This window comes from Mesoplodon densirostris, chromosome 18 (assembly GCF_025265405.1).
Source record: "Mesoplodon densirostris isolate mMesDen1 chromosome 18, mMesDen1 primary haplotype, whole genome shotgun sequence".
In the NCBI taxonomy this organism is placed as follows: Eukaryota; Metazoa; Chordata; class Mammalia; order Artiodactyla; family Ziphiidae; genus Mesoplodon; species Mesoplodon densirostris.
In genome coordinates, this window is record NC_082678.1 from 52656312 (window position 1) to 52673651 (window position 17340).

Genomic DNA, 17340 nt, shown 5'->3' on the forward strand with positions numbered 1-17340 from the left:
TTCCCTGGATCCTTTTTCCTCAACTGCCCTTTAAATACTGACGTCCCTCAGAGTCCCACCTTCTGTAGCCTTCTCTTTTCATACTGTACACTATCTCTTGATCGTTTTACTTATTCCCATGGATTCAGAGGTGACATACACACCATTCGCTGCCACATTGACATCTCCAGGTATGATCTCTCTCCTCAGCATCACACCCACATTCCCAACTCCTGGCATCTCTGGCACCTTGAACTAACACACCCCAAACCAACTGTCTAACTACCCACCCTCCCCCTTCATATTCTGTGTCAGTCAACGGCACAATTTACCGGTCGTTTAAAATCACGCTGAGTTGGGTCATCCTAAATTCTTCTCTTTCTCCTTTATCCTATAACCAGGCAATCACCAATAATCAACACTTATGGCTCAGTAAGATCACCATGAATTCTATCTCCAAAATATCTTTTTTTTAATTTTATGTTTATTTATTCATTCATTCATTCATTTTTGGCTGCGTTGGGTCTTTGTGGCTGCGCGTGGGTTTTCTCTAGTGGCGGTGAATGAGGGGCTACTCTTTTTTTTTTTTTTTTTTGCTGTACGCGGGCCTCTCACCGCCGAGGCCTCTCCCGTTGCGGAGCACAGGCTCCGGACACACAGGCTCCGCGGCCATGGCTCGCAGGCCCAGCCGCTCCGCGGCACGTGGGATCCTCCGGGATCGGGGCACGAACCCGTGTCCCCCGCATCGGCAGGCGGACTCCCAACCACTGCGCCACCATGGAAGCCCAGGGGCTACTCTTCATTGCAGTGCACAGGCTTCTCATTGTGGTGGCTTCTCTTGTTGCAGAGCATGGGTTCTAGGTGAACGGGCTTCAGTCGCTGTGGCGCGTGGGCTCTGCAGTTGTGGCTCACGGGGTCTAGAGTGCAGGCTCAGTCGTTGTGGCACACGGGCTTCACTGCTCCGCGGCATGTGGGACCTTCCCAGACCAGGGATGGAACCCGTGTCCCCTGCAGTGGCAGGCCGATTCTTAACCCCTGCGCCACCGGGGAAGCCCCCCCGAAACATCCTAAACCCTGCCCCGCCTCATCTTCGCCTGTCACCGTCTCCATCGCTTCCTATCTGACTGCTGCCACGACTTCCTCATCGGTCACTCTTACTTCCTTACAACCTCGAACGCAGTCTCCAAACGGTGGGCGGTGTCGTTTTTTGAAAGTGCAAATCTGACTGTGTAACTCTAAAATACCGCATTCAATACCTCCCAGATATGCCATTCACTTTACTCTTGACGTTACTTCTGCTTTCCATCGTGCTGTGACCTCCTTTTCTTCCTTTGCCTGCTTGACGAATTTCTTCAAGCCTCGGTGGAACTCCTCCTATAGAAAGCCACCCTACACTCTTCCAGAGGTAAGCGTTTCCCCTTCTGTGCTCCCGTGAGGTCTTAGATCTCTCTCATCGTGTGTGCTTCTCTCACTGGGCTGTGAACCCCAAAGGGCAGAACTTATTGCCTTTTTATTGAATGTACCTGACAAAGACGTACAGGAGGGAAGGAGGGGAGGTAGGTAGATGCGGAGACAGGAAGGCAGCAAGGCAAGACCCGAGCATGCTTTAACCAAAATAACAGACTAAAGTTAGGGATAGAACCACTGCCATTTCAGGAGTAAACACCAACCCTACTCCTTAATCTCTAAAAAGGAAGATGGCAGGAAATCCTATAAACCACTGACACTCTGAAAAATATGTGAACAGATTCAAAATGACGGTAAAATCACTGTGTTAACAGAACCATGAGAAAAATCATTTAGTCCTTATTTTGTAAATGATTATAATTAGTACATTAATTGCACTTAGCCTGGGATACCTCACTGTACACCTGTCATCCTATATCACAAACTGTCCCAAGGTACGAATAGCCTAAGCACCCCACAGATGGCAGGAAGCCTGCTAGAACCCCGAGATAGCAGCAGTGTCAATCTGAATGTGCTGCGTTTAATGGGCTCCCTGGACTCCCCACCTTCTTGGACTAAGTCCGCTGCAGTGTTAACTCCGTGCTCTATCAGCTTCTGGCAGTCATCTAGTGGTTTAATGGTCTCCTGTTCAATGGTGTCCACCTCTTGCAAAAGGGTCACCAATCGCTCATCCAGGAGCTTCCCAAGGGTTCCTTTCAAATCATTAAAATGCTGTTTGAGGACATCTCTCGTCTGGGATGCACTCTCTTTGATCTGAAAAGAAATAACATAAAAACTCAGAATCAGAATCTCCAAAAGAGGCTAATCCACAGGCATCACCCCTAATAATCTCAAGGCACTACACAACCAGCACCTTCCATTCAATGATAAACCAAATGTGATTCATTTGTGCAAACTTGCAGAATTCCATAGAGTTGGCCTTCAGGTGAGACAGAATGGTCCCATCATGCGCAACTATGTCAATCTGGCTAAGTTAATTAAACACACCATGCCTCAATTCCCTTATTTATCAAATGAGTATAACAATGCTTGCTTCATGTAGTTACTGCAAGGATTAAATAAAAATAGTCTATGTACCGCACTTGGTAAAATAATGGGCACACTTGTTCTCAATAAATAAACGTTAGAAATAAATATTATCTGCACAAAGTAGTTCTTGGAAATAATACATTTCAGTACCAAAAAAAATTAAATTAAGAGGAGATTAAAATTCATTTTACTGAGAAGCAATAAAGAAACGGTAGATTAAAAAACCACAATACATTGGGCCTCCCTGGTGGCGCAAGTGGTTGAGAGTCCGCCTGCCGATGCAGGGGATACGGGTTCGTGCCCCGGTCTGGGAGGATCCCATATGCCGCGGAGCGGCTGGGCCCGTGAGCCATGGCCGCTGAGCCTGCGCGTCCGGAGCCTGCGCGTCCGGAGCCTGTGCTCCGCAACGGGGGAGGCCGCAGCAGTGAGAGGCCCGCATACCGCAAAAAAAAAAAAAAAAAAAAAAAAACACCACAATACAGGGACTTCCCTGGTGGCGCAGGGGTTAGGAATCCGCCTGCCAAAGCAGGGGACACAGGTTCGAGCCCTGGTCTAGGAAGATCCCACATGCTGCGGAGCAACTAAGCCCGTGCACCACAGCTAGTGAGCCTGCACTCTAGAGCCCACGAGCCACAACTACTGAGCCCACATACCACAGCTACTGAAGCCCACGTGCCTAGAGCCTGTGCTCTGCAACTAGAGAAGCCACCGCGATGAGAAGACTGCACACTGCAACGAAGACCGAACACAGCCAAATAAATAAATAAATTTATATTAGAAAAAAGAAGAATAGCTATTTAAAAAAACACAATACAAAAAAAATCACTTCATGGACAACATGCCCTCCTTATGGTAAAAGAAAACTAAGAATTTATTCATAATCCAAAAGGTTCAGAGGAGGCAGAAGACAGATGTTCAGGAAAAACACACATCTGGGACAATGACCTCATCCTTTTTGAGTCATGGTCCTCTTTGTGAATCTCAATAAGAGGTTTATAAGCCTTCTTCCCAGAAAAATGAATAAACCCTACCCAAAAGAAATTTATTCAATTTCAGAGATTACCAATTCCCTCAGATCCCAGCCATGGCTTGCTCAGAGCAGTAATTCTGAAACTTGCTTTGCAGAAGAATCACGTATCATACAATTGCATCCTGTTATAGTTTAGATGGCAGGGCTCCATCCCAGAGCCAGCTTGGAGACGGGGCTGGGGGAGCGTATGGGCAGAGTTCTTTTTCACAAGCACACCTGTGACTCTGCAGCCCAAATTTTGAGAAACACTACCCTAGGTCCACAGAGCCCAGATTAAGAACTGCTGTTCGAGGAGATATGACAGGAAAATCTTTACATCTCACAGATATTTTGAAAACAAGTTAGTTGGCTATATAGACACCGGATTTTTTTTTTAAGAATACAGATAACACACAATTCACTTTTTCTCACTTAACAGGAAAATTCAAACTATAAGCCAAACACTCAGTTGAATTAAAGCAAACTCATACTTTACTTTGCAGATATTATCATATTAGTTTCCTAAGACATGTTATGTTTACTACCCTAACCCTTTGCTAACTTGATCTTAGCAAGAGCATTTGACGTCCAAGAAAAATACACCAAGAAAAGAACATATCAAAATATGGATAAAGGGCCTCCCTGGTGGCGCAGTGGTTAAGAGTCCGCCTGCCGATGCAGGGGATACGGGTTCGTGCCCCGGTCTGGGAGGATCCCATATGCCGCGGAGCGGCTGGGCCCGTGAGCCATGGCCGCTGAGCCTGCGCGTCCGGAGCCTGTGCTCCGCAGCGGGAGAGGCCACAGCAGTGAGAGGCCCGCATACAGCAAAAAGAAAAAAAAAAAATAATAATATGGATAAAGTACAATATTTCAACAGTTAATAGAGAAATTTAGAAAACTTTCTATTTATTCTCTAACACTAAAATTAAAAAGAATACAAAACTGTTGTCCAAAAATGTTCACAACCATGTAAAAACAAAAGATGCCCACGTCTAAGGACTACAAAGAAACACAGGAAAAAAAAAATGGGTTTGATTGGCTGGGGTGAGGAGATCACAGAAACAATTTTTTCCCCTTTTGACATTAATGTAAGTTATGATGGTATTTGTGCGGTAAGTGAAAGAATTTCTTAAATCATAAAGAAAAAGAGAAATCCTAATTTAAGTTTAATTGTTAACTAATCTCTGTAAAGTTACTAGAGAACTTCTAAACCCAAGTCGAAGTTTAAAAAAATCAGGGGGCGGGTATATTCAAAATGTCCTTGATTTGGTGCATCACCAACTGTAGGATCCTTGAGAATCAGGCCCTAACATACATAGCACCTAGCAAATAAATGTTCAATGAAATTAAATTAATCGTGTATGTTTTCAAGACCTTTTAAAAAGAACCAGGAAAAGAATGCCTTATGATTCTGATACATCTCACCTGGAATATTGTTAGAAATGCAAAATCTCAGGCCCCACCCAGAATTACTGGATCAGAAGCTGCATTGGTAACAAGATCCCCAGGTGATTCATACAGACCTTACAGATACCAGAATAAATGAAGACAACGTGTTGGAGCACCCTCACCACCGGGAGGAAATTCTGCAGTCAAGCGCTGTACCAGTGAGGTCCTATCTCCCTCTTCAACGGACACCGCACACACAGGAAGTGCACTGGTTAGGTAAAGTCAATTTCCTCTTTAGGAAGAATTCAAAAGCTCCTTCAAATGCTGCAGAGCTCCACTACGTTTTGTTTTTGTTTCAGAACCTCAGAAAAAAAGGAAGTGTGTGAGCACAAAGCAGTGAGAGGGCCAGCGAAGGGAGAATCCATTTCCAAATCCACCTCCCGCAATTTCATTGTAAATTTGACTCCTTTTTGTTCATAGATTCCTGACCATTGCTGTTTCAAGCTTGACACTACCTTGGCATCATTTTCTTCTCCCTGAAATAGTTCATAATTCAAAGCCACAGCCACCTTTAATCGAATCATGTAACTAATCAAGTTCATTCGCTCGGCTTTTAATAAAACTAATTATAAAATGCGAACTTCGCTGCTGAGTGAATTTCTTCATATTTGATGTACCATGGTCCAGTGTGGTCACTGTTAGCTCATTCAATCTTCCCAACAACTCTGAGAGGTAGGTCTGTATTGTCTACGCTGATGAAAGTAAAGCTCAAGGAAGTCAAATAACTTCCCCACGGCTTCCCAGTGCCAGAAACAGTGTGACTCCAAGGACCATGGTCTGTCCATTACACCAAGCTGGTTAGTGCTTACAGACCCCATTTTAAAGCATTCCTGTACACCAGTAAATTATGTATTGGCTGAAGACATTTCCTGCTGCAACGTGTATTTCTTGTCCTTGCATAAAGAATCATGTGGTAGATTCCATATATATGTGTCAGCATATGGTATTTGTCTTTCTTTCTGACTTACTTCACTCTGTATGACAGACTCTAGGACCACCCACCTCACTACAAATAACTCAATTTCATTTCTTTTTATGGCTAAATAATATTCCATTGTATATATGTGCCACATCTTCTTTATCCATTCATCTGTCGATGGACACTTAGGTTGCTTCCATGTCCTGGCTATTGTAAATAGTGCTGCAGTGAACATTGGGGTGCATGTGTCTTTCTGAATTATGAATTTTCTCAGGGTATATGCCCAGTAGTGGGACTGCTGGGTCATATGGTAGTTCTATTTTTAGTTTTTTTTTTTTTTCTTTTTACGGTATGCGGGCCTCTCACTGTTGTGGCCTCTCCCGTTGCGGAGCACAGGCTCCGGATGCGCAGGCCCAGCAGCCATGGCTCACGGGCCCAGCCGCTCCGCGGCATATGGGATCCTCCCAGACCGGGGCACGAACCCGTATCCCCTGCATCGGCAGGCGGACTCTTAACCACTGCGCCACCAGGGAGGCCCTATTTTTAGTTTTTTAAAGAACCTCCATACTGCTCTCCATAGTGGCTGTATCAATTTACATTCCCACCAACGGTACAAGGGAGGGAGACGCAAGAGGGAGGGAATATGGGGATATATGTATACATGTAGCTGATACACTTTGTTATATAGCAGAAACTAACACAACATTGTAAAGCAATTATACTCCAATAAAGATGTTGAAAAAAAAAATGTAGTAGACAACCACTCAGGGCAAAACAACTGTGATGGTTTGTAACAAAGTAAATTTAAGAAAAATACAAATGATACACAACTCAAGGTCTCAAAAGGGAAACTGTAATATACACTGTTTATGTTGATTAACAATATTCAGAACGAATTTTCTACTAAAACCTCTCCTGTAACAGACCATTAAATCTTATTTACAAAGATTCCACTGCAGTTGACTCTAATTCCAAAGCAACTGTATTTTTAAAGTTTTAACATGAGGATAAGTTCTCAAAATGCCAAAAAGTCATCAAGCTTATACATCAATACTAAGCCATGCAAAAGCCTAGTAAATATATACTTCACAGCCCTCCAAGACAACAGTGACTGATACTTTCCTCTAGAGTTTAGCTACTAAAATGTCATAAAACCTACCTAGAATCTGATTTAAGACACCTGGTCTTAACTGGCAATATACAGTTGCTCTATCTATAATATAACACAACATAACGTGTGTGTTTCAGGAAATTAAGTAACTGGAATCTCCTCTACCTCCTCTGAAACATGCATTTTCATGACTTTATAGAAGAAAAGAATTTTTATCCTCCAAGTGTAATCTCAGAATTTATTTTCCCAATTGTTTTGCTTACAGGAAACTAAAACTATTTTAAAATTAGAGACTGGCTTTAAACGCTCTTAGCTAACAAGAACATAGGGATCAAAAATAAAAGGCAAAGATAAAAAATAGTCAACTGAAATTGAAGAAGCTAACCAAAATGTTTCTTCTCAGTTCATATGAAATGTACTGCATTAGCTATGTGTCTTCACACTGACACCAAGATATTAGTCATTAAAAATAATAATGGCAATAATAACAATACAACAGCAGCTCCCACCTACTGAACACCTACTGTGTACCAGGTACTTATACCCATGGTCTCATTTAAATTCTACCACAACCCAGTGAAAAGCTAGTCAAGTGGCAGGAAATCTGAACTGTCTGCTTCGTGTATGGACTCATATGTGCTGCTACATTTCCTTCTTGTCTCTTACAGTTAGGCTTTTTGTTTTTTTAAAAAAATATTCATTTATTTATTTGGCTGTGCTGGGTCTTAGTTGCAGTATGCAGGATCTAGTTCCCTGACCAGGGATCAAAACCAGGCCCCTGCATTGGCAGCGTGGAGTCTTAACCACTGGACCACCAAGGAAGTCCCTACAGTTACGTTTTTTTAAAACATGCTTATTAAAACTTTCAAAAAGAAAATCCTGATTATATCAGTTGGTAGTCTGTTACATTAATGGCCCCAATGAACCAGGAACCATGCCTTGTGGTACTCATATCCTCATGCAGACCTCTCCCCTGGACAGGAGGATGGCCTGGTGACTAGCAATGCAGTCACATGTGCATTGTTATAGAGTGGAACTGAGCTGTGCCAACTCCAGGCCTCAGCCTCAAGACTACCTGGCAACTTCTGCTTCTGCACTGCGGGGGTTCCTGAGCCACTGCGTAAGAAGCACGGCTATCGGGGCTTCCCTGGTGGCGCAGTGGCTAAGAATCCTCCTGCCAATGCAGGGGACGCGGGTTCAAGCCCTGGTCCAGGAAGATCCCACATGCCGTGGAGCAACAAAGCCCGTGCACCACAAGTATTGAGCCTGTGCTCTAGAGCCCGCGAGCCACAACTCCTGAAGCCCGTGTGCCTAGAGCCTATGCTCCGCCACGAGAGAAGCCACCGCACCGAGAAGCCCGCACACCGCAACGAAGAGTGGCTCCCACTCAACACAACTAGAGAAAGCCCGCGCGCAGCAACAAAGACCCAACACAGCCAAAAGTAAATTAATTAATCTAAAAAAAAAAAGAAGCATGGCTATCTTTCTTGAGAGAACAAGTGGAAGGGGAAGGAGAGTGAGAGGAGTGGGAGGAAGAGTGTGGGAGGGAGAGAGAGAGCTTGGCATCCAGGCTCCGCCATGCCAGCATTCCAGCTGAGTCCTGCTACTACTTAAGGCTCCAAACAGGTAAGTAAATGTTCTATCTTGAACATTCCAGCCTCAGCTGCCATCTATCTGACTGCAATTACATGAGAGCTGCCAGCAAAATCAGAACTGCCCAACTGAGCCCTGGTTAATCCCCCGAATACTAAGCAAATGGTTGCCTTTTAAGCCATTATGCTTTGGCATAGTTTATTATGTAGTGACAAATAACCAAATCATGATAAAACAAATGTTTAATTCTTGATTATCTGCATTAGTGAATAGGGTGCCTATAGTCAAGACTACGAACAACCTAAAAAGAATGTCTGCAAAATCACACCCACAACATTCATAAAGGCATTCATTCTATATTTATTGAGGTCTCGTGCCAGGAACTGGGGTTATAAAGATGAATAAGGCATGATCCTGACCTCAAAGAACTATCATTCTAGTAAAGGAGACAGATGCATGCACACGTAACTATAGTAAAAAGTATTAAGTCCTTATGTAAGTGAGACAGCCACAAGCTGCCATCAGAGCTCAAAAAGGTCATTCTGCTGGGAAAGTGTGGAGACATTTAAAGAATAAGTTACCAGTTGGAGAAGTAGGGGAGGTCACCTTGAATAAGAATAATATTTGGTGGTATTATTTCTATGGCTAATATTTATTAAGCAGTTCATATGTCCCAGACATCGTGCTAAACGTTTTACATACATTTCTCATTTTAATTCCCACACTGGCCAAGTAAAGTAGGTACTATCCTTATCTACATTGTACAGATAGGGAAGTGAGGCATCAGGAAAGTTAAATTTCTCAAGGCCTCACACCTAGTAGGGGCAAATGCAAAAAAAGTAAAATAACTGCAAATATAAATGATTCATGGATACCCCTCAAAAATAAAAGCCTGTCCCAGGAATTCCCTGGTGGTCCAGTGGTTAGGACTTGGCATTTTCACTGCCAGGGCCCAGGGGCCCGGGTTTGATCCCTGGTTGGGGAACTAAGATCCCACAAGTCATGCAGTGTGGCCAAAAACAATTAAAAATAAAAATTTAAAAAAAAGTCTGTCCTACATTTGTTTGGCTTTAGATCACAAATTAGCCATATTATTTACCAGGTTTCTAGTAATAAGAACAGTTCTTCTCTATCAAATTTAAATTTACATTACACTCTATATTAAAAAAAAATTCTACACAGAGAGAAACTGGACTCCTCTGTGACACGCACTTTTTGAGGTTAACATTACAGACTCTGAATGCTTGTTTAAATTCTCATTTATATCCTACATTTCAAGTGAGGTTTGGACTCAACAAGCAGCTTTCAGAGTGTCGTGTTTAAAGACAATTTGTGAAAAGACTTAAAAAAGGATGACTGAAAAGCCAATGTAAATATGTGGTTTTTGCACACAAATATATGTGCAGCTTCTTTTTCCCCTTGGTAGTTGATTATTTAGTGTTGCTTCTAGAACTTTGCTTCCAGTATTTTGGCATATTTGAATCAATACATTTTCAGCCTACCACCAACAAATGCTCCATAAGTACCTATGTAATAGACTATTCACCTTTGCATTAAAAATTAGACTGTACGTGGGAAATTTTTCATAATGCTTATGATATAATGCTAACCAAAAGAAAACAACAAATATAAAGTTGCATATACAGCAGTCTTTCAATTTGGCAAAATAAAATGTCTAGAAGGATACACCAAAATGTTAACAGTGGTTGTCTGTAAGGAGTAGAATTATGGGTGATTTTCAGATTATTTCATCTTTTCTTGGTTTTCCCCAGCTCCAGATTTAACCTTTTCTTCGGACACTATAATAGGGGCATTTTAAGTACTACTGCAGTAACAGATTATTTTCAAACAGATTTTTTGGACTGTTTTGAAAACGGGTAACAGAAGGGGAAGTGGGAGATAAAAGAAGCAATAACAGCTTTCTTTTCTTCGCTGAGCTACTAAGACTTCCTGCCCTGGTTTTCTGAAATAACTTTTTCCCCCCACTGAGTTCTCTATCTGTTCCAGTCTTTAACTAGTATGCTACGTGTTTTCAAATCCTGTGAGAATAATGATTTATGGAGAACCTGGTATTGTACGTTAGGAACATCGAAGTTCCTAATAAGATCTTCAAAAAATTGTCTGAAATCATCTATTAAAAAATTAAAAACAAAATACTATGAGAGGGCTTCCCTGGTGGCACAGTGGTTGAGAATCCACCTGCCAAGGCAGGGGACACGGGTTCAAGCCCTGGTCTGAGAAGATCCCACATGCTGCAGAGCAACTAAGCCCATGCACCACAACTACTGAGCCTGCGCTCTAGAGCCTGCGAGCCACAACTACTGAGGCCCGCGTGCCTAGAGCCCGTGCTCCGCAATAAGAGAGCCACCACAATGAGAAGCCCACGCACCGCAATGAAGGGTAGCCCCCGCTCGCTGCAACTAGAGAAAGCCCAGGTGCAGCAACGAAGACTCAATGCAGCCAAAAATAAAAATAAATAAAATAAATAAATTTAAAAAAATACTATGAGAGACAAATGGTCACAATACAGATGTTAAGACACGCTAGGACAAGTATTGGCTTGAGATCGTCAATTATTCACTTGTCTGTCACTGCATAATTATCTAAACCCATGTTATTTCAAACAGCGTTTTAATCTTGAGGATAAACCACAGCAGTTTACAACAACACACCTATGGTTCAGGATAAACTACAGAAATCGGTAGAGAGCTGATGAAGAGTTAATGGTATCCTCCAAGGCACTGTGCCTCTATTTTTAATGTGCATACACATCACAACTGATGATGATTCACCAGGTCTAAGGGGGGCCTGATTGCTGCATTCTTCACAAGCTCTCAGGTCAGGATGCTACTTGTAGTAGCAACGATCAAAGGGACACCACTGTCCAGAGCTGGGCAGGGTCCTCACCAGTGTCTTAATTAGGCACCAGGATCTGGCCCTTTACTCTGAAAGGGCAGAGACTTGCTCTTGTCAACGCCCCTACAGACACTGAATCACACTAATTAAAGGCACATGAAGGCCAACCGTTCATTTTAGAGTAAATTATAACTGTACACAGACTAGAATATTGGTATTTCTCACTGCTGGCACCTCCAGTACCTCAAACTAATCCCCCTTTGATAATGTACAAACATGGAGTTTCTGGACCTGCAAAGCTTAAAGACTAGGTCCTGGGCAGTGGCAATGTCGTCAAACTAGTGTCACTCTTTGAGGCATATCTGACTGGCCAGCTGACATCACTATGTGACATCCTGATCAGCTATCTCTACTTACAACAAGCAGGAAAGTCAACCTGTAGAAATCAACAAGGGGTGAACAACACAGTGGAACTGAAATCTAAAAATGAATACACAAGAATTTAGATTTTTCCTATTTGTTTTGTTTTTAGGCGGAAGAGTCTAATGACTAGCCACCAAAGGAAAGAGTATATCTGTGAGAGCAATGCTCTGTTTCCCTACCCACAGTATTTCTAGGACCTAGAAGTATCTCCGACCCACAGAATGCACCCAGTGCATATCTACTGAGTAAATGAACACATGAGTATTTAAGGAGGGTTGAAGTTAATTTCTTTGGTATTTACCTCTTAATACCAAGGATTCCAGGGAGCTATACAGAACTATTCTTAATGATTTCAACATCAGTTACTCCAGGCTGACTATAAATATTATCTGATTTCCTGAAGACAACGAACATCTCTCTAGTCTTTAACTTATTCAAACAGTAAGAGTGTTACAGACTACCCTTCATTCCTACACAGAACTTCCTTTTCTCTGAAGACAGAGGGTAGGGCTTAAACTTAACCACAGAAGAGAAACTGCTACATGCTGGCAGTTGTTTTTCACACTAAAAGACTGACAGTAAAATACTGTTACTCTTGTTCCTTCTAAATTTTCGTAGCCATGATTTCCTAACAGGAGGCAAATTTTTAAAGGGTAAGATTTTTAAAGGGTAAGAAATAAAAGCAAAGATAAAAAGTATGCCAAGAGTTCTTGAAAATGTTAAACAAAGAGTTACCACACGACCCAGCAATTCCTAAGTATATACTAAAAGAACTGAAAACATGTCTACACGAAAACTTGTACATGAATGTTCACACCAAGATTATTCATAAGAGCCAAAAAGTGAAAATAACCCAAATATCTATCAGCTGATGAATGGATAAATAAAATGTGGTATATTCACACAACAAATATTATGCAGCCACAAAAAGGACTAAAGTACAGCTACATGCTACCTCATGGATGAACCTTGAAAACATTATGCCTAAGTCAAAGAAGCCAGCCACAAGAGGCCACAGACAGTATGGTTCCATTTATATGACGTGTCCAAAATAGGCAAATCCAAATAGAGACAGAAAGTAGTTTCGTGGTTATCAGGGGCTGGAAGAGTGACAGCTAACAGGTATGGGATTTCTTTTGGGGTGATGAAAATGTTCTGGAATTAGCGGTGATGGCTGCACAACTTTGAAAATACACTAAAACTGCCGAATTGTACACTTTAAGGTATGAATTTTATGGTATGTAAATTACATATCAATTTTTAAAAAAATCCTATGCCAAAAGGAAACAAAATCGGCAAGTAAAAAATATACACAGAGGGAGCATCTTTCCTCTCTGCTCTCTCATCCTTCCCTGATACAAAATCTTTGACTGAAAAGCCATATATTTTATGTAGTTATTCTGAAAATGACTGGAACCCTAAAAATATCCTAACCACTAAACAAAAGCAGCTGCTTATTTTGATAACATTTTTGTAACACTGACCTTCCTTAAAATGCAAGTTGACAGAGGACTTATTCTACAAACCCAAACGTGTACAACCCACTGGAATTAGCTTTGAGGAAGAATTAAAGCTTTTAGAACTAGAAGCTGTTGTAACTGGCACCGGCACAAAACACGTTTCAGTTCACAACAGTATGACATTACTCAGGCTAGTCCGAAGGCAATGTCATTAAGAACCTAAGCTAATGGATGTTCTCTTAGTGTCTTCTGTTTCAAGCACAAGACAATGGTCCTCAAAAACAAAACAAAACCCCATACCAAACTCCACTAGGTTATAGGACAGTATGTTCTGTCTTTAAATTTTTGGACATAGAATTTAAAAGAATGTAGGTTTGGAAACAATACTAAACCATTCAGGATGAGATCATACTAAATTGTTTTAATGTGTTCAATATCACAGGAGAAAGTAATAAGTACTTCTCCCAGGTGCTAAGCTCATTCATTTAGTATCACCTGTGTTTCTTTTTTTTTTTTTTTTTTTTTGCATTACGTGGGCTTCTCACTGCTGTGGCCTCTCCCGTTGCGGAGCACAGGCTCTGGACATGCAGGCCCAGCAGTCATGGCTCACGGGCCCAGCCGCTCCGCGGCATGTGGGATCTTCCCAGACCGGGGCACGAACCCGTGTCCCCTGCATCGGCAGGCGGACTCTCAACCACTGCGCCACCAGGGAAGCCCTCACCTGTGTTTCTTAATCCTTGATGCAGTTAAACAATAGTCTCACTCATATATGACATCTTAATTGGCTGCAACATTAATCATATAATAAGAGATACTTTAACCTTTTTAAATATGCCCTAGATTTAGAACCTCTATTTCAAAACAGCAGAAGGAATAATGCGGATGATTTCAAGTGGAAATCAAAATGAATATATTGGAGGGCCTTAAAAAGCATTCGTCAAATCAGGATCACCCTATCTAGATCTTGCTCCCAGATTCGCTACTAAACTACACAAGATGCCTGGCCTACACTTAAAATCTACAAGAATTTTTAAATGTATAAAACCTAAAGCATGTTGAGTATCCTTAAGGGTGAGAATATCCAAAGGCACTGTTATCACAGCACTATTCTACCAGTTGTAATTTTCAGATTCTATGCAGCATGGGAGTTACTAGGATGACAATATATATTAATAACAAATGTGATGTTGAAAAATCCCACTCACTCAAGTGATTCCACTCAGACGGAATCCCAGACTCAAAAAGCACTAACTAAGCACCTGAATTAATAGTAGCTTGAGGATTATCTGTCCTCCTGCACATTGGCAGTGGGTTCTATCTTTTTCGGTATATGTTCCAGGGTGTAGAGAAACCATGTGGCGTTCCTTTATCTTTGATAACCAGGTCCCCATGGAGCAGAAAACTGCCGTGACTTGAAAGTATATTTAGCTTCTCCTTTCAACACTTCTCTCTTTAAATCTGTTTTTCCATTTCCCTACACTTTTGTATCCCATCCCCTAGGGGCTTCATTTTTCTCCTTTTGCCCTTCCAACATAGCTTCACCTTAAAATCCAAACTCTAGAATGGGATCCCGCTACGTGATTTTTTAATGCTTTCAAGATCATATGAGATTCTAAGTACTACTTGGACACCAATTCCATTCATTTAGTGTTAACGTTACTACTCCTGCACTCCTGTCTCTCCTTAGTCCATCCCTTCCACTGTCCATTCCGCCTCCACTTTGAGCTCTCCCCAAGTCACTGCTACACATTTTCCTCACGCTCTCTAAAATCGCTCTCCATCCACAAGGTAGGTTTTCCAAAGAATCTCCACCTCCCCCAACTCTCTCAATCTTCACGACCCTCTGTGACGCCCTCGGTTTTTGCTCTGGTCCCTCACTCCCCCCAACCTCGGACCGCATCGCATCCCCGACACCGCCCCACACAGCTTAGGGAACGCCCCTCACACTCTCCCTCGATCCCCCAAATTTGCCCCTTCCTCTTAAGACCCCCGTCCCCCTCCCCCACCTCCCACCGCCCCGCAGAACCCACCTCTCCATTCCCAGACCCTGCCAGGTCTCCCGAACCCTCAGAGACGCTTCCCTCCTCCCTTCAGAGTTTCCGGACACTCCCGCCCCTCGCAGCCCTCCGTGCCCTCGCCCATCTTCGGGCACCCGCGCCCTCCCCGGGGCCCACAGCGCCCCTGCGGGCGCGGCCCTCCGACCTGCCTCCGCGCCTCCCGCAGCCCCTGCAGCCTCTGGCCTAGCTCCCGCCGGTAGCTCTGCGCCGCTTCCACGCTCTCGCGGGCCTCCTGCAGCAGCAGCTCGGGCTCAAGCTCCATCGTCCCCTCGTCCGGCCGCGCGGCCGGCGGCTGCGGGCGCGGTTCCCGACTGTCCCGGGTGCCGCCGAGCGGCCCCGAGCGGCCACGCGCAGGCGGAAGCGCCGCCCCGCCCCGCCCCACGGCGGCCTTGATTGACAGCAGCGCTCGACAAGCGTCCGGGTCCAGCGCCTCCCGCGTTGCAGGCCCAGCTGGTCTCAGCTCAGCTCCCAAGCAGCACCTGCCAGTGATGCTTCCTCGGGGCACGCATGGAGCCAGGGAAAGATTAATGACTACACCTCACGAAGCGCTTCCCGCACCTTATTCTGGCCTCACTACCGGGCCTCCTTGCACCTCTATCCCACAGAGGAGAAAACTGGGGGACAGAGAGGAGAATCAACTTTCTCAAGCCGTCGGGATTTCAAGCCGTTGGGATTTTAACCCGGATGGGTCTTGAATCATCATTGTCCTACCTCCCTAGTAAACGAGCATCCCTGCAGTGGCTAGTGTTTTAGGAGGTTACTGTGAATCAGGCACCACGCTCACAGGAATCAGACAAAGGCCGCATCACCCAGAAACACGTAGTCTAATAAGGGAGCCAAGACAGAGGCCTAAGCGTGGGCCAGCGGTAGGTACCTCAACCCTGGTAGAACTGCAAGGCGGATGTTATCAAACTTTCCCGTGTGGGCCAGGTAATTGAAAATGTGGTGCTCGGCGGGCCATAAGGCCTCTGTTGCAATATAGTGAGTAAATGGGCGTGACCGTCTGCTAATAAAACTTATGGACACAAATTTGAATGTCACATAATTGTCACACGTCACAAAATATTCTTTGTATCTTTTTTCAACTACTTAAAAAGGTGAAAACCATTCTTCGTTCAGGGGCCATACAGGTGGTGGGTCAGATGTGGCCCTGGCCATAGTTTTTTGTTATTTGTTTTTTTAGTTTTTACTGAAATATAGTTGATTTACAATGTTGTGTTAGTTTCAGGTGTACAGCAAAGTGAATCAGTTATACATATACCTATATCCACTCTTTTTTAGATTCTTTTCCATATAGTCCATTACAGTGTATTGAGTAGAGTTCCCTGTGCTATCCAGTAGGTCCTTACTAGTTATCTGTTTTATATATCGTAGTGTGTATATGTCAATCCCAATCTCCCAGTTTATCCCTCCCCGTTTCTCCCCTCTGGCCATAGTTTGCTGACCCCTGGCCAAGGATGGTACAGTTGCCTCCCCAGGTAACAAAAACAGAACAGTGATTGTCTCAAGGTTGCACAATGAATCTGTGCTAGAGGCTAGATTCCAGTTTTCCTGGGCCAGACTAAAGCTCCTTCTACCACATTGTTTGGTGCTAAGTAAATGACACTTGAAATTAGAGAAGTTTAGAAAATGAAGGCCCTTCTGGAGAAAATGGGAGATTATCTTTGTCCTGAAGTAGCAAGGCACTCAGTAGATTCTCAACAAATACCTGTGGAATGAATCAAGGCATTAACTAAACAAAAAGGAGTAAGTAAAGGCATCCCAGGTAAGATAAAACTAAGGAAAGGGTATAAGGACTTGCAGACAGGAATATAAATGGATTGTATAAGGAAGGAGGATCAAACCACTTTGACTGGAGAGGAAGGACTGAATAATATATTGGGAGATGAAGTTAAGAGAAAAGTAAGGGCCCTGGAGTTCAGGTTAAGAAGCTTTGGCTTTAATGAATAGACATTAAAGGTTTTTGCATGTGCCATGACATTTGCAAA

General features: G+C 43.3%; 1 protein-coding gene across 1 annotated transcript in view; it reads right to left on the reverse strand.

Annotated features, from left to right (window-relative positions):
* The window catches only part of CRLF3 (cytokine receptor like factor 3), a 37848-nt gene extending 22163 nt beyond the window's left edge, over positions 1 to 15685 (reverse strand). The window contains exons 1-2 of the mRNA XM_060081020.1: positions 15498 to 15685; positions 1992 to 2199 (exon numbers count right to left, since the gene is read on the reverse strand). Of these exons, the coding sequence (XP_059937003.1) occupies positions 1992 to 2199; positions 15498 to 15614 (325 nt within the window). The 5' untranslated portion in view covers positions 15615 to 15685. The remainder of the gene's footprint in view (positions 1 to 1991; positions 2200 to 15497) is intronic.
* Between the last annotated feature and the right edge of the window lie 1655 nt (positions 15686 to 17340).